At 37.3% G+C, this 18,380-nt stretch overlaps 1 protein-coding gene across 2 annotated transcripts in view; it reads left to right on the top strand.

Annotated features, from left to right (window-relative positions):
- The window catches only part of LOC137392001 (solute carrier organic anion transporter family member 4A1-like), a 29,528-nt gene extending 11,305 nt beyond the window's left edge, over positions 1 to 18,223 (top strand). For both annotated transcript variants that reach the window (XM_068078585.1, XM_068078593.1), the window contains exons 7-15: positions 2,294 to 2,426; positions 2,594 to 2,683; positions 5,130 to 5,325; positions 6,109 to 6,274; positions 8,072 to 8,253; positions 14,248 to 14,312; positions 15,329 to 15,442; positions 16,240 to 16,370; positions 17,603 to 18,223. In XM_068078585.1, coding sequence (XP_067934686.1) covers positions 2,294 to 2,426; positions 2,594 to 2,683; positions 5,130 to 5,325; positions 6,109 to 6,274; positions 8,072 to 8,253; positions 14,248 to 14,312; positions 15,329 to 15,442; positions 16,240 to 16,370; positions 17,603 to 17,671 — 1,146 coding nt within the window. In that variant the 3' untranslated portion in view covers positions 17,672 to 18,223. The remainder of the gene's footprint in view (positions 1 to 2,293; positions 2,427 to 2,593; positions 2,684 to 5,129; positions 5,326 to 6,108; positions 6,275 to 8,071; positions 8,254 to 14,247; positions 14,313 to 15,328; positions 15,443 to 16,239; positions 16,371 to 17,602) is intronic.
- The last annotated feature ends 157 nt before the right edge of the window (positions 18,224 to 18,380 follow it).

Genomic DNA, 18,380 nt, shown 5'->3' with positions numbered 1-18,380 from the left:
TTGCGAAAGCTTGTTGTCTGTGCCGCGGTGCCATGTCATATTGTCGGGTGCAGCTGCAGATCAAGTAAAATCTGCATAAATCTAATTTAAGAAAGATTTATCCTGCATCAGGTTATTGCCATGACCAATTACTAGGGTAGTGTGACAGCAATTACTAAGGCCCTGCTGCCTGTATGAATTATTGGCTCTAAATTCTTTGAGCGAGAATGTTGTTAAAACATGTGACTGAATTATCTTGGAACTTAGCACACCTTTCACGCCTATGCATGTGACTCTTTTTTCTCTGGTTGACAAGAGCTTTACTTAGCATAAATTAGTATGTGTAACACGAGGTGAGCATTGCTGCCAAGGTGCTAGCCGTATGATTCCACTCAGCTGACAACATTTAATAATTCATCTTTGATTCATCTCATCAATTACTCACGCCTCCCATGAGCTCTACCGACTGACAGTTGGCAGTGGGAGGCGGCTAGTCGTTTATTACTTGTCATTACTTGTCATTGTGTCATTTATTATCCTGCCATGTATTCAGGTAGCAGCATTAGGTAGTAGCCTTCGCTGGCCCTAGTTTCCTACAGCCCATAGCTGCAGCCCATAGCTGCAGCCCATAGCTGCAGCCCATAGCTGCAGCCCATAGCTGCAGCCCATAGCTGCAGCCCATAGCTGCAGCCCATAGCTGCAGCCCATAGCTGCAGCCCATAGCTGCAGCCCATAGCTGCAGCCCATAGCTGCAGCCCATAGCTGCAGCCCATAGCTGCAGCCCATAGCTGCAGCCCATAGCTGCAGCCCATAGCTGCAGCCCATAGCTGCAGCCCATAGCTGCAGCCCATAGCTGCAGCCCATAGCTGCAGCCCATAGCTGCAGCCCATAGCTGCAGCCCATAGCTGCAGCCCATAGCTGCAGCCCATAGCTGCTGGTGTGCTATGCATCCGTCTCATTATGTATGTATCCCTTATGTTAGTGTATGTACCTTGTAAGAACCGCTCCCGGGAAGGATGTTGCCCAGCCATATTCCTCTCACTGTTATTACATGAAACACTCACTCCTAATGCAACTGCTTGCTGTGTGACAAGAATGCGCAGGTGGCCCATAACAGCCTAAATGGCTTCCGCTAAGTGAAAAGATATGTAGTGCGTGTTTTTGCTCTTTAGATTGTAAGGCAGCTTTGTTAACACCTCAAGCAATTTTTCGGCGTAATTGTGTTTCAAAGACCAGATTTCCAGTTTTTATAAAAATTAGTAAAAATGTAGCAGTTGTGTATCCAACTACAATCTTTAATGGTTACAGCAACATATCTTTTTGCCAATCATAAGGTGCGCTTAAAATTTAAAAGTAGCTTTAATTTAAATTTAAAAATTTTAATTATTGGCATAGCTATAGATCTGTTTGTTAGCCCTGAGCAGTTCATGTACAGTAATAATGATAACCGTATGTGTATGTAAGGGGTGGCTACATAGGCAGACGACACGAGTTGTTTCCGTAGCCAACTCGTTGGTCTACATAGCTAGAGAACATAATCTTGATTCCATTTTATTTATTTCCATCTCAATGAGATTTTGAGTGAGAACTACTTTTGAATGACGACACATACACATAATGCATATAACCATTTATATAATATATCCATAGCCCTGTTCCATATTATAGACCAGGATATTCTCGTTTGTGACAGATAGATGAAGGCCACCGCTATTAATTGAAACTGTTCGTGAACCTTTACGATAATTCTTTAGATAATAAAAATTTGTTGACACCTCGAGTTTTTATCTAGTTGGAGTCATTTAAGGAACCAGAACATTTTCGTACTTTGCTGATTTTCATTGACATCATTTTTCTCTTTATCTAAATATAGCTGCACAAATGTCACTGCTAAAACAGATTGTTGATGACCATATTCGATTACTAATATGCTACCAATATTTCAATAACGCCAATGGAAAATCTACCAAGGCCTTTGCATGGCTGAGGTCAAAGCTCATTGGCCAATCCTATTGTCAACATGGCAGATCGTCTAGCAGCATTGGTGTGTGAAGCCACAGAAAATGTCTACTCTATGCAGTGGCTGTAGATTTTGTCGGCATGCGTGGCCAGATCTTAGCATAAGAAGATGCTTTACTGAACACATATGCAGCCGATGTATCACTGCTCAACAGCTTGGAATTCTGGGTATCATGGAGATGGATAAGCGGAAATGTCTAATGTATTGGGTATCGTATAGACTAAGGGAGACGATAGCAATAATAGCAGCTGCATGTTTTTTATGTTAAATATTAGCTCATTCATCTGTTGGCAGGTGTCTGAGGCCCATGCAGACAAGGGCACCTCTGGAGCCTTCAGCGGCAGCCTCAACGAGTTCCCAATAATGCTGAAGAAGCTCCTTTGCAACCCCACATTTGTCTTCATTTCTCTTGCCGGTACCATGGAAGGTATGCTCTACGCTCTCCTATTACAGAGCGTCTGATGCTAAGTCATCGTGCTAAGTCATCGCTGTCATTCTTACGATTGTTGTGACTTTCATATTTATGGTTGTCCATACAAATCAAGGAAGTTGTGATGTCTGGAGATTGCTTGAAAGTCTTTTGTTGTGTTTTAGGACTGTTGCTCAGTGGATTTGCTACATTTGGAATAAAGTTTGTGCAGAACCAGTTTTCAGTCTCTGCGAGCAAAGCCTCGGTGATAGTAGGTAGGCAATTTTGTATCAGACATGTCCGCACACCATCCCGTTTTTTATTAGCTTATATCAAGCCAACCAATCTTCTGTTGCTTGTTTTATAGGATGGCCATTTGGCAGCCGGAGCAAAGTTTTTGATGTCAGAAGGATTGGCCGGACTTAATTTCTTTTAGCAACGCGCAGCCTCGCATTTGATTAGACACCTTCTTATTAGGGGATGCGATATGATACGCGGTTAATCTGCAATATGAAAACAGCGAGTCAGGCGAGCTTTGTCACTCGCAAATGTTTATCGAATGTTTCATTTGCGAAAGATGGAAACGTATTTGCGAATGTCCATGCCATTCGCGATTATTGTGATATTTGAATGATGCGCAAGAAAATGCCGCGTAAGTTATTCCATTTTAAACATTTTACACACTTCAGTCATTCTTATTTTGAAAGCGTGCTGCTAAGTGAGACAGGGGCGCGCTGCTATTTACCTCTAGTGTAGATTTCCTATTTTTTTAACAAAGCACTCGGCTTAATCCGCAACATGTAAATATCCATTAAAACACTTATCACATGGTAACTCAACATGCGCACAACACTTATCACATGGTAACTCAACATGCGCACAACACTTATCACATGGTAACTCAACATGCGCACAACACTTATCGCATGGTAACTCAACATGCGCACAACACTTATCACATGGTAACTCAACATGCGCACAACACTTATCACATGGTAACTCAACATGCGCACAACACTTATCACATGGTAACTCAACATGCGCACAACTACAAATACGCATCATCCGCGCAATAGAAACATATTGCTTCATTTTATTTCCTTACGTAGACCTTATTCAGCCATGATTCAGAATATTTCAAATGGATTGCGTAGCATTAGGACAGGGAATTGCTGGAATAATTTTTAATCTTTAGAGTTTGATTCAGGTTTGTCTGGCCATTTTAGGAACTGTTGGTTGTGTCAGTCGAAATAGGCGCTGGTTTGGTTGCGGTGTGTTACCACTCATTTACTGTCTATATCTACTATACTCGCCAGTGTAATGTCTGTAAAGCCTGTATTACTGCATGCTACAGGTAATCACAGTTTTATATAATAAAAGCAGGAAACAGTTGTGTTTTATCAATAGCCGCTGTTATTAGTTCATCCTGGCTGCAATAGTATTAGCTCATATGGACTTTCGATGTCAAGGTCATTAGCTATCTACGAGCTGACGGAGTTAAAGCCATGGCAGTAGCAAGGTGTATACGCCTCAACATTAATGCAATATTGGCATAGATTTCATTAGAAAATAAGTGTTCAAGAGCCCTTCACTCCTTTCTGCATCTTTACAACTGATAAAATGCATCAACTGCAATACTTATCTTATCCTTGCCACCATTTAGTGAGATGGTAAAATAGAAACCTACAAGTGGCAACAAGTGGTTGAAGTATTTATTGTATATGATCATTTATAGCCTGTGTTCCATGCTTTGTGGTCTCAAAGTGCTAGTCTTCAACTAAATATTAATGGAGACATGCAAGAAATTCCAACAATTCCTTGAGACAATTTAGAATGTCTTGAACCGAGGTCAATTGAGAGGTGGAATGCAAAATATGAATAGGAAGCCCAGCAACTAGTCCAGTGGGCGTGGCCTGTGTGTACTTTGGACTCTCGTATGCAGCCGTGAGCAGGTCGGACAAGGTCAAACTATTCAACACTTCATGTTGCCCTACGTTATTGTTGCTCACTCATTACTGAGCCAAATAGATTGACTCATCCTAGCTCTCTCAACCCGGATATGCCCATCCACACGCTGATGCTAGTGCTCGATAACTTCACCCTTCCCACCATCTGCTTCTATGTTTGTCAGTGTTAGTACTTGTGTTGTTGATCTTATCTGTTTCTACAATGTGTATGTATTTGAGCATCGTGTATTTCCTTCTCAGGGTATTATATCTCCTGCATGTAGGAGCAACGATTGGCAATCGTTGCTCCTACATGCAATTGGAATTGACATCTAATTCAGTCACATGTTTTAACAATATTCTCACTCAAAGAATTTAGAGCCAATAATTCATACAGGCAGCAGGGCCTTAGTAATTGCTGTCACACTACCCTAGTAATTGGTCATGGCAATAACCTGATGCAGGATAAATCTTTCTTAAATTAGATTTATGCAGATTATACTTGATCTGCAGCTGCACCCGACAATATGACACGGCACCGCGGCACAGACAACAAGCTTTCGCAATCACAAACTTCTGAATATATCAGTCATTAAAAAGTTCTATCGCAGTTTCACCACTTACTTCATGCTATCATTAAAGGTGTTACAATAGGTTAGCTCACAAGCAATGGGACACAGTTTGGTTGCTGTGAATATGAAATTGGTAGATATCTAGCTTGAAGGCGCGTGGGTATATAGACAGCATGACCATATTTGGTATGTTTCTCATCTAGGGGCAATAGTTGTACCTGCTGGAGGTGGTGGGACCTTCCTAGGAGGCTGGATTATTAAACATAAGGACCTCAAGCTACGGAGCATTGTACGACTTTGCACAGTGTTTGCCGCTGTGTCTTTCTTCCTATGCCTTGGGTACCTCATCCAGTGCAAAGGCTCGTCTATTGCTGGAGTTAACTATCCTTACAAGGGAGAGTGAGTATCACTCGAATTATCCCTGAGCATGTACCGACATCACGGCTCACCATATTTATCAAATTTTAGTTTTTTCGCTGCCATGTGTGGAAATAAAAGCAGCCCTGAACTTACAGTACTTTAGAAGAAGGCTCAATAAGTTTATCTGCCTCAAAGTATTTTAGAATTTTGTATATGTTTAAAAGACAATCGTGTGATAAGTTACCTCATAACTCATCATTAGATAGCTTCCAATCTTTACAGTAATTAATAATTGCATAAACATGACTTCATCGCATCAAAATATGTAACGAAAAAAATAAGTTGCGTCATAAAACAAAATGTAATTCATATTTACGCATATTTTACTCCATTTTGTTGTCACATTGCCTAACCAAGTTTAAAGCCCATCCTGCAATAGTTCTTCACACTGTTAGTTTTATCAATTTGTAGCTGAAGAGCATAACCTATGATTGCTGCTGTCAGCAACGCTGTACCACCTAACCTTGCACTTCATGCTGGTTCATGAATAAGATAATCACAAAGTGTATTGTTGGCAGTAGTTGTATGATGAACTAATTTAATAACAAACTTGTATATGAGATGGAGGCTAATGAGAACCTCATCTTCTAGTGCAGGACTCTGATTACATGTGAGTGATGATAGCTAGTAGTGAAATTATGTAAATATCATTTAGAGATATGTAAGGCGCACAAAAATGGAATAAAAAAATGATAAAGTTTAGATGTTTGAGAAATGCTTGCTGTGATGACAGTATGTAGAAAGTGCTCTTCCTTGCTATAGGAATGTCGTAGACCTGAATGCCAATTGTAATATGGACTGCCTTTGCTCCAAGGAGCGGTACAACCCGGTATGCGGTGCTGATTCAGTTCTCTATTTCTCCGCCTGCCATGCCGGCTGCCTTAGCTCTGGCTCTCTCGTAGATTCTAAAGATAATTCGCAATCCAGGGTATGTAGCTTCCTTTAGCGCTTGTGATGTTTGATATTTTCGATGCTTTCACATATTGAAACTGACTACTGTTGAATATTTGTAAGCTATGACACTGTGTCTGGGCATGAAGGTGGAAGGAAGAGTCCTTCAACCTTCATGCCCAGACACAGTGTCATAGCTTACAAATATTGCATTACAATATACCGTAAAACTTGTATTTGAATGCCATAGCGCTCTATTTTTCAACCTTACCTCTATAGTGGTATTTTATTAGAGGCGCCGCTCAAATAAAGGGTGCGTTGTATTTTTCGAATAGCTCGTCAGAATTTTGGGAAGATAAATTTAACCCTTTTGCGGGCAATGATAATGTCACCTATATTTTGCGCTCTCCTTCGGACAGAGCGACATTACCTTTTTCAGATATAAGAAATATGCAATAAATTACCTACAACTCATCATAGATATCTAAATATGTTTTGGAAAGCTGAGAGATATCTCTACCAGTTGATATTGCTTGCAATTAACCTACGATGATCTTATAGCCCGCATTGCAATTTCTAGGAGCTTCCAATTTTTTATTTAATTATTTTAAATTTAAGGCATGTTTTTATTTTATAACTATATTTAACAATGTTGTATTAAAGCTCATCGGGCTCATTAGTATGTTTGTTACAGTTTGCGGCCAACACTGGCTTTTTAAGTGCAAAAGAAGATGAGTTATGAGCCTTGATCTATAAAAAGCCGATTTTAGATGATAGTGTCAATGATGCTATTAAATAATATGTTATACATCTGCAAATTTATAAGTTATAATAATAATCTATTAAATGCTACAAATATATATATTAAAAAACAAACGGCATAAACAAACCATATTAATAATACATGCAGAAACAAAAATTAACATGTTTTAAACAAAAATATTTGCATCGTTTGCTTGGTCAGTTGCATTCCGATTGTCGCTGTCGTTTGTACCCATATCGTCTTCTGCTGGCTGTTCAATACCTTCCACAGTGTCTTCTGACCTCAAATCGTTTTCTGCACTGCTGAACTAGTCGATATTAGCATTCAAACACTTTGTAGCAGTGCAAAACTTTTATTTTTCACCGTCGAGAATACTCACATAAATAACGAAAAACTTAACCCGAGTGACACGGTTTGCAAGCTAAGCGTGCTAACCATGAGTGTTAGTCTCAAAATACTAGTACAGATTCCATCGCAATTGCTAAATGGTTTTTCACATGCGTCGAAGTATGAAAACCGCATTAAACAAAGAACTATATTAGCCTCATACATATATGAATTATTTCTTTGGAGTTGCTCTAATGTTGAAAAAAAAACGTAAAGCTTTCAAGTTGAAAACGGATTCTGATACGAACAGCAACGCCGGAAGAATCAGTTGCAAATGATGTTACCGAGTCTTTAGTTACGTGTATGAACACTTTTCTAATGATCATTTGCTATTATGGGTTCGTAATGATCAAAGAGTGTCAAAGTGCCAGTCAAATAGAGGTTTTATGGTATATTTTATGTAGATTTTAAATACATTTTAAAAGACTATGTGTCAGTCTACTAAATAGGTGAGCAAATGTAACCGAGATCTCATGACATTGTGTTGGTATGTTCAATCGACCAGTTTACCAGTAATATATTTAAATAATTGTTTTTAGTATAGGCATGTGATTTCTGAGATGCATGTTCAAGATAAAATATACTTATTTATTTTGGTTTGCTCATTTCCAATGCTTTTTGCTGCAATGATGATTAGATGATCGCTTGTGACAGCGCAGTTTGTCAATTGTTTCATTATTTTAGTGGTATGGAAGTTGCAGTTGTATAGACCCAACGATGGTGTTCAATGCATCTATTGAATATCAGGCAAAAGAGGGCCAATGTGACAGTGACTGTGAACTGTTACCTGTCTTTTTGCTCTTTTTCTTTGGAGTTACAGTCTTCACCTTTCTGGCCAGCATGCCTGCCCTCTCTGTTACTCTCAGGTAAATGTGTAAACACTCACAGAGTCACCACTTGACATCCATAACTCCGTTCTACTGTCTAGTTTTATAGTTACTTGGCTTAATCGTGAAATAGTTATTCAACTTTTGATTACCTATCGATTGCCTTCAGTTTGCCGCAGACAATCTGATTTCATTGACTTTTTAATTTAGATATAAAATTGCTTACAATGATATAAATTCTCTCTTATGACTTCAAGCTGTAAGTTGGACTGCCTTTCCTCCATAGAATTGCTGGTCACACTGTTACAGTGGACGCTTGCATGGCAGCTTGTTTAAGCTATATCAGAGTATCTGCTGGCTTGACAACTGTTAAAAGGTTGACTTGCAATAAAATTTACATTACAGTTATTTGGTATCAAAAGATTCGCCATGTCTTACTCTGTTGTGTAGTAGGTGCCAAATATGTGGGAATGTGATTAAAAGCTCTTAAAAGCTCAAAAACAAACAGAAAATCGCAGCGACACGAGACCGCCCTAGCTTGGATTCGTTTTCCAAAACGGCTAAAATGTGACGTATGTGTGGGAGATGGTTTATGTTTACACATTCATGCATCCTTATTCGTCGAACTATTTTCACAAATATACCTCACGCTTGCAATAAAAACCATGTCTATTGTTCTTACGCGTCTATTTTATCGGCATCGTAATGCTGCAACTTTGAGCAGGGATATCTCAAAACATAGCATAAAAATATGTTTAATTTTTTAAACTTATCTTGAACGATTGCATATCATCTTCTGATAAAAATGATGAGCCTTTTGGTCCGCTATGATGGTCGAAAAATGCTGTAGAAGTTGTTCGCGCCATATGGCGGGAATTGTAAGACACATTATCAGATAATGTTAGTTTCAGTTCAAGTTTGATCTATCGCAAATAACAGATACGCTTTCTCGTATTAAACTTGTTAATTTCAATTCGTCATAATCTCTAACGCTCCACATCGTGTTTGTGCAGCTGGCAAGCTGAGAAGCACCTTTTTTTTGGCCAAGAGCAGAGAAAAGACCAGACCTTCACTGGGCGTGAAGCAACTGGGTGAAGCTGGATGTGACAAACTTTATTTATTCGCCTGCTTACTCTTACCTTTGTTTTTGCCATTTCAAAGACGACATGTTTTCTAACCTGTTTGCATACTCCACATGTCACCAAAGCACGTGAGTAATTTATTTTATGAACCACTTGTATTAGTAGTAGTAACTCGGGTTATTTTCTAGTATTCTCCTAATACTACTGTATTAATCTATATTTAATATTACAATATTAATGTCATTTAATTGTAGTATTATATTATTAGTATTTTATCTTTTTAATTACGAGTATTATTCTTATTATAATAACAAAACTAATTCATACTGCATATCTATCTGCAAAACGTAATATATTAATCTATAATTGATAAAATAATGTTATAAGTTTCACGATTAATTTCGCCAAATTTCTTAACCCCACTCACTTATGGATATGTTATATAAAATAGTTATTTTCATTTTCTGGTATCATCGTTAATAGCATATTAATATTATTAGATGATTATTATTAGTATTAGATGATGAAGAGTTTGTGCCAACCACTCAAGACTAGGAAGAGTTTGAGCGCTATGTTGGCCAGCGTCAAACGCTCTCCAATTACATGTCAGATAGAGCTGAACTTAACCAAACTTGACAAAATATAAAGAATATCCATAAAGTTATTACTCACATTTCTATGTTTACAATATCATGGATTCTGATAAGGTTTTGTAAAATCTGTGTCATGATTGCATGGCTATAAATTTATTCTTTTCTGATCAAGCAAATATGATATAATAACAGGAAATGATGTTGTACAAATCTTATTGCAAGTCAACTATTGTGTTGTGATTTCAGACCCGAATCCTCCTTCAAAGTGGAGAAAATAATAGTAAGTGTGACAGCACTCCAGCGAATATTTCACTGCCACGCCTGCGCCCTCCCCTGCTCATTCACGATGGTGCGAGAAGGCGGATGGATAGAGTTCAAGGTTACATGTGCTTCCTGTCACCAATCGTACACTTGGGAAACAACTGCCAGGGTGAACAGAGCTCACGTCATCAACCCCCTGCTGGCAGCTACATCACTCTTTTCTGGCGGATGCCTTACGCAGAACCTCCGTTTTCTGTCGCTCCTGAACATCGCGATACCAAGCCACAGCGTTTGCCTCTACCAACAAAGAGAATACTTACATGGTGTGAGTGTTAATATTTACCCATAAACTTGGAAAATGTGAGTAAAAGCTTGGCAAACTAATTGAATAATGACATTTAGAAACAATTTTTTTTTTAAATGAAAATATGTCATTCTTCAAGCGAAATATATTATAATTTAAAATTCTGATTCTTCATCATAATATCGCACAAAAAGGGGAAGAGGATTCTACATTCTTAGACTAATGATAATGATACAAATTAATCTTGTATAATGAAGTTTTCCAATATTTTACAGTGTATTGCTGAGCAGTACACCCTGCATAACGAGGGATTGATGGCAGCAATCGATTGGGAGCTTGATTTGGCAGGTGACAGTAGATGCGATAGTCCGGGGCATTGCGCACTATACGGGGCCTACACTATGATGGATCAGAGCTGCGGTTTAATAGTCAGCAGCCATCTTGTCAAGGTAAAACTTTGACAGTTTTTACTTCACAGCCTGACAAAAACCCAAATTTTTTAGTAGTTATCAATACATAAACATGAAGTTGCTGATCCTGCTAAATAATTCATTCAAATAATGTGAAAGTGATTGTTGGTCGTAACTTTCTTTACTTTGCAGTCAACGGAGACCACCAGCTCTAACGCCATGGAGCTGGAAGGCTTCAAGCGATGCCAGTCCAATCTAATTTCCCACGGCCTGAGAGTGAGGTCCATTACAACGGATGTTGTTACAAAGGTTGTGTGCATACCGCAAGCTTGTGTTTTAGCTTATGCCGCAAATTCGTCGCGGTGAGCGGCGGCCTCTACCTGCCTGCTTGGTGTCTAAGATTCGGGCTCTTTTCCCACCAACAGATGATGAAGAAGAGTTTGCAGACTATGTGTTCAAGGGCTTCTGCTATGGCGATGAAGAGACTCAACGACTTTGATTGAGAATTCTAGATCTTTATATAGTAAAATCATGAAACTAATACACTCTATACTGTAGTAAGTGTACAAGCCAAATATAACAGTTCTCCTTGTGTTCCACGAGTTCAGAATATGTGTGTTCACCCGATGCATTAAATGTGTAACACAAGAATTGTAGATAATGCTTGACACATTAGCATAGCTTTGGTGTTGTTGGCATTAAATGAAAATCCAACTCACTATGATATCGCAGATAGTTATTCCACCCCAACTCAAGGGGTCCAGGCGCCACAAGTTCGTCCACACTAGGATGCATACACAGGCATTCATGCTCCCCGCGGTCATGAAGACGATGCGCAAACTCAGCATCATGGCAGCACAAACATTCAGGAAGAGATGGCATGTCTTGACAGCGCTTGCAGACACACCACTCTGTAGCCGGTGGTATTAGCGCCTAAAGAAATGAACAGATATGTCTATGCAACCATAGCTAATACATCAGGTCGATGTTATCCAACAGTATATCAGTGCAGCACTAGATTTAAATATTAAAATTGTTAATGTTGTCATTCGAGAAAAATCTGTAATTATTTTTCCGCAATATGAAGCGATAATTATCATCATTAAAATCATATACATGTATATAATAATAATATTCGTTCTATCACTCTCAAGCTAAAACTATTACTACTAGCTAGCTTGGCACATAAGAGCTGGCTAGTGGCGGTGCTTACTTGCTGGGAGGTTTGATTCTGTTGAGGATCTTCTTCAGATAGAGCGTCAGGCTCGAAACGCCAGGGTCTTAACTCTTCAGAATTTGACATTTTTTATGATCGCAACTCGGACATGTACACGTATGTTGAACTGTCGGACGGAATGGCCAAGCTGAAACTGTAAAGTAGCGAGCATCTATATTTGATACGGGGTCTGAGGTAAAACCCGAAGTGTTTGTCCTAAACCATTGCTACGATAAGTTTGATATTGAGCTTTGTATTGGCCTTTCAATTCACGCGAGAACATCACGTGACAAGACAATAACCAAACTCCATGGATACGTCATCGAAATCAAGAGATTCCAATCTACGGCGGCTTTTTGTTTTTGAGCTTTTAAGAGCTTTTAATCACATTTCCACATATTTGGCACCTACCACACAACAGAGTAAGACATGGCGAATCTTTTGATACCAAATAACTGTAATGTGAATTTTGTTGCAAGTCAACCTTTAAGTTATATCAGAGTATCTGCTGACTTGACAACTGTTTAAGCTATATCAGAGTATTTGCTGACTTGACAACTGTTTAAGCTATATCAGAGGATCTGCTGACTTAACAACTTGTTTAAGCTATATCAGAGGATCTGCTGGTTTGACAACTGTTTAAGTTATATCAGAGTATTTGCTGACTTGACAACTGTTTAAGCTATATCAGAGTATTTGCTGACTTGACAACTGTTTAAGCTATATCAGAGGATCTGCTGACTTGACAACTTGTTTAAGCAATATCAGAGGATCTGCTGACTTGACAACTGTTTAAGCTATGTCAGAGTATCTGCTGACTTGACAACTTGTTATCAAGTTATATCAGTCAGTATATTGTTTGTTTTGCTAGTTTAATCAGTCTCATCTATTTATAGTTATTGTAGAGCATTCTGTCTCACCTTCATTTCGGGAGTTGTGCACTTTTTACTTGAAAGCCTTTCTCAATTGCTCATCACTCAAAATCAATATATATGTATGTGACATGCCTCAATCATATCAGCCATAAAGAGGCACTATTATATAATATATATATAGTATACTTTTACACTGATTAACATGATGAATTTATCAACTCTTAGCTAAAATATCCATATTCTGAAACAAACAAGAGTGAAACAACTTCACTTAAAATTACCTCAAAATTATGAGCGACAAAACTTAAAATAAACGGTTTTAGTGGCTAATTACCAAGTACATATTTGTCAAAAAGAAATTCAAATAACTAAGTAAACAAAATGTCACAAATAGAGATCTCGATGTACGATATATGTTATTCTGTAACTCGTGGGTTAAATGGCTTAGGACCTACTAGACTTTATTTTCTAGAACATAATACATGATTTCCCCTCAATGGGTAGCGCTCATAAGTTGTATCAAAGGCTACAGGTGTTTGCTTTCCATCAAGCTCAGAACTATAAACTGTATCACCTGAGTACTATAGAAAGTAAGAATTTACACCTGCTTAGCTTTGCTAGGAGAGAAATTTATCGGCTAAATTGTACTTCAGTCAGGAGTTTTCATTATTTAGACTAAATTGCTAAACAAAATGATGTCAATTACATTTTTTATTATACATTATTTTTGTTTTACAAGCCTGCTTTTGTAAATAAATAGTAATCCGGTTATTTCTTTGTTATGTTCTTCATGTTGGTAAGAATACCAGCAGGAGACTATAAGTTTCCTTGAAAATTCAATCAGACTGCTGGTTGTAAGCAGCTATTTCTATGTTTCCAAAATAAATATATTGGTACCGCTATTTCGAATCATTTTCAGTTTTTATAACAACTGATTTCAACTTTAGAATGTTCTAAACATGCTAGAATTTTCTACTTGTTAAAGAACTGATGTGATTTGTTTAGATGTTGGAATTTCTAAAAATTTGCATGACAGAAACTATTTGCATGTTTTGACTTTTACGTTCTGAACTAAAAAGTACTATGACTGCTTTATGGTAAAAATGGACGAAATTTTTCACCTTTACTCCCACAATAAATACCCATGGCAGGAGCTATTGGAGAGTCCAAGATAGTACCTCTATTAGGCTTAGTATCCCCTTTTTGGTTTTAGAGTCTATGACTTTCATAGTCTCAGCTGGTTTATACAAGTATGTAGACATATTTTGAGGACTTATTCACATATTTTGTAGAAGTGTTCCAGAGAATCAGAAATCGTTTGCTCTCGGTATTCAGTGGCTCATAATCAGGGCTCTTGGTACGTAAATCCTTATTCTCATTTGCTTGTGCATGAAGGGGTTATGATGTATTGTTGTGTGGGACTGTTGATAACAAAACCGTAGATAAGAATCACAATGCTATTGATGTCACATTATTGTATTGCAATGACACCGGTTTGTATGAAGTAGGTGAGGTAATCTGATAAACCAAGGAAAGCCACACATATTTTAGCCCTTTCTTAATACTTTATTAGCTATGATTTTGTTTCAAACACAAATGTTTTCCAAATTATGCCAGACAAGAAGCATTAAAAAGGGCAACGGTTATTCAAGCAATAAAATAGATGGCATAGACCTATTAACTATACTGTATAGTTAATACTGTATAGTTGATAGGTCTATGAATAGATGGTTTGAGATATAGCAGCTGAAATACCTTTCTTTGTTGAGAGAATGGATATCAGGTGGAGCATTGTTGAAGGAGCTAGCGCTAATATTTCCAAAATAATTGTTAGAGGTTTTTGCATCTAGCCCATATCACGTGAGCTTAAGTGAGTTAGAAACACATAACTGTCACGTAACAAAATGTGGACACAAACCATGAAAGATCTTGAAATCTATAATTGATGTAAAAAAGCATTTAGCAGAGTTAGAAGATGCAAAGATACGGGACGTAAAGATGGAACATGATGTGGATTTGCAAATAGTCGAAATGCACTTTTTTGTATCAAAAATAAATCGTTAGTGACATATCTTGGAGCTATATTGTAGTAAATGTATATACCATAAATAATACGGCAAAAAATCAGCTGATAATGAAATACAATGGCAGATTTTGAGTTAATGAATGGCCTGCAAAACTATAGTAGTCAATAACTTAATGAACTTATTACAATTAGCATTTTAATGGTAGGAATGTATTTCTTTATTTTTGTAATCTTGCATTTGTTCGTTTTCAAATTGATAAAATTTTCTAATCCGAAGATTTTTTTCGGTCAATGACAAAATCTTTTAATACTTGTGCATAGCGTGATATGCTATTTAATATCTGTAGGAACAATTCCTGCTGGACCTATGATTGGGGGTATCATCGACTACTCCTGTATTCTCTGGCAGGAAGAATGTGGGGAAAATGGTTCATGCTACGCATATGACAATAAAAATATGGGTGAGTCTTGCCAACTCTTTTGTCAACACCAATATTCTACATTTAACCAGCCAGTGTGGGTAAACAACTCCAAACATAAAATTTTAATTTAGTTCATGCGTTTAAAACGTTTTTTGTAGCAGAATAGCCTGTATTTGTTACAGTGAACCGAATAAGCCAGGAAATTTGTGGCTTTTTCAATTGTTGATGTCATTTTTGCTCATAATCCTGTAGTTTTAGAAGGGTGTGATTGCTTTGCTCTAGCTACTATTTCTAAAGCACAGTTAACATGTTGTGATTGTCTCTACATTTTATTAATGTGTTTTCTGAGAGAGTAGTTTGTAAAACATATCTTTCAAACTTTCTTTTTTCAAACTAGATTTTTTGCTTGCGCGGTGTATGTTATCTTTTTATACATATCGCATCATCAAATGTCGTTTTATATATTCTTTTAAAGTTTCCATTGTAAGCTGTTCTGTTTAGTTTATAGGCCTAATTCTAACAACTCTCCATAGGCTTAGGGCTTAGCTAACCTATCATCCAGAATTGCTGAGAGAAAACTTACAGAATTTTCTCCCTCTACACATTTATTTATGGTTACTTTCGTGCTAATGAGTTTTGCTGATTTATCTTTTTTCAATTTTGTTTGATTGTTACGTACACAGGAGAAATTTTCATTAAAATTGGGTTTGCTTATAACATTTATGTTAGTCGGTTTTAATTATGTAACTCCCTTGACCCCTGTTCCTTCTGTTCTGAAGATTTGGAGGCACCTCGATCAACTTGAATACTTTACAGTTTTACTGTTACATTTGCAGGTGTCTATTTGATGTGTACTGGACTCATAGTGAAATTCTTCTCGGTGCTCTTCTTGGTGCTAACCTATGTTGTATATAAACCTCCTGTTGAGTCCAAAAAGGACACAGCAATTGACTCGGAGGTTGATGTGGTAAGTGACTTGTATGGCGAAGTTTTACACGCTTTTGCAGAGAATTTATGTTCAACATTCTTTTACTTTGCAGCCTGTCGTGGCAACCGCATTGACTTCAGTACTGCTCTAGAGACCGCCTAACGGTTTTAAATGTTTTATATAGTTGTGTATATCTAGACCACTTTGTGTAGGTCTAGATTTCTCAATGTAGTTTTCACTTTGTGTAGGTCAAGTATTAGTCTGTGCCATACCTGTATCTGTACTAGTCTCTGCAAGATGCTTGCAGATGTTTTGTAACACATAACGCATCAAATAAAGAGTTATCTCCTCTTGGCTACATTTTTCCTTTTCAGTAGCAAAGCAAAAATAAAAGTTCAGTAGTTTGTATTTTGTTCAACCAACAACTTATTATTTTTAGTCAACTGAATGTTAGCTCCTACTGTTATACAACATGCAGATCTGTGCGTATTACATTTTGAGTGTTGCAGTTAGGTCTATATTGTCATGAGATGTGATCGTTGTTCATTCAAATGTGATGCAAGTATGGATAAGTTTACAATTATTTCTAGTTTATTTTGTAACCTCATAGGCTTAGACATTGGATTTATGTTTTTTGCGTTTTGTTGGTGTCCAATTTATGTTTCTTGCTCTATCAGTCCGTAGATATAGACATTGGAGATTCCTGTTTTTTATTTTGTGTTGGTTTTAGCTAATTAAAGTTTCTTAATGTTAACATCTATTTCACATTTTGTCTTGATCATTTTTTAGAGGCTACAAAGTGTTTTCATATTTAGATGACTTGCATTGATTGATTTGGTAGGCTGCCTCTTCAACTTACGGACTCTACAGTAAGAATACATGTGCAAATGTTTGGTGAAGTGTGGTTTCTGTTGTTTTGGCATCGTTAGAGCTTGCCATTGTTGTCACTGGTAGCCATGGATCATTCTAGTAATACTAGTGTACTTGCCTGTTTACCTGACATAGTTTCCCCAAGCATCTGTATCACTAATACTAGTAGTAGCACTCTTATTGTTGTTGTGCGCTTTCCTCGGATGTTGTAGCCTAGTTTTGTTTTAATATTCAGTATATAGGCCGACTTTCTCTAATATTCAGTATATTTATTTAGTCTCTTCAATATCTAGTAGAGGCAACTACTTTCTCTGATATTCAGTATATATCCCTAGTTTCTTTAATATTCAACTTATTTTGTTCTCAAACTACATCTCACTAGTTCTATTTTCTTCTTCTAGAATTTCATTGTGACACAAGAGGATGTGAGCCAGTCATTGAACACTCACAATGAAACTACGGAACTTTAACTAATGCCTTCTTCAAATGAGTGCTATATCTAAGTCAGCGTGTCTCCTCCTCATCTTACCTGTTCTTGTTACATTCACAGAATAGTATTGAATCATTAAAATTGTTTTATTTACGCACTTCTAGTTTTTACTACTGCTTTAAGAATGTTATTATGTGTTCACTGCTTAGACAATTATTAATGTGAAACCACTTGTACATTTTGTGCTGTTGTCTCTATTGTTAAGATCCGCCGCAATTTTAACAATTCAGAACAGAGTTGTTTGTATATTACACATTTGGCTGGTTTTATACTTCTGCTATTTTCTTGCTATGTTGTATATTAATTGTATTGCCCTTGTGGTGCTGAGTTACATTTACTTTATCGAGCAGGTGCCATAAGGAGACGGCCACTCCACTTGTTTTACATGCTGCTATCGTAAATACTTTTACTTGGTCTTGTATTGCTCAACAGCATTTTAGTATGTCAATCTCAATGTTATTGTATATTACTGTTATTGATATCGCCTTAAGAATGTTTAGTTTTTGATCAGAAATACAAGTTAAAAAGTTTACATTCTTCCATGTCATTACCTACACAGCTCACTGCCTTGTCCTCATTGTAAGGATAGTTACAACTGTAGGTTGGCATCATTTAACTGGGTGGTAGAGAGCATTGCACCATGTCTATACTTTAGATACAGTTACTGTTAGATATAGGACATACTTGCT

Source organism: Watersipora subatra, chromosome 1 (assembly GCF_963576615.1).
Source record: "Watersipora subatra chromosome 1, tzWatSuba1.1, whole genome shotgun sequence".
Lineage (NCBI taxonomy): Eukaryota > Metazoa > Bryozoa > Gymnolaemata > Cheilostomatida > Watersiporidae > Watersipora > Watersipora subatra.
The sequence above is the reverse complement of the archived record's forward strand: the minus strand, read 5'-3'. Positions and strand labels throughout refer to the sequence as shown.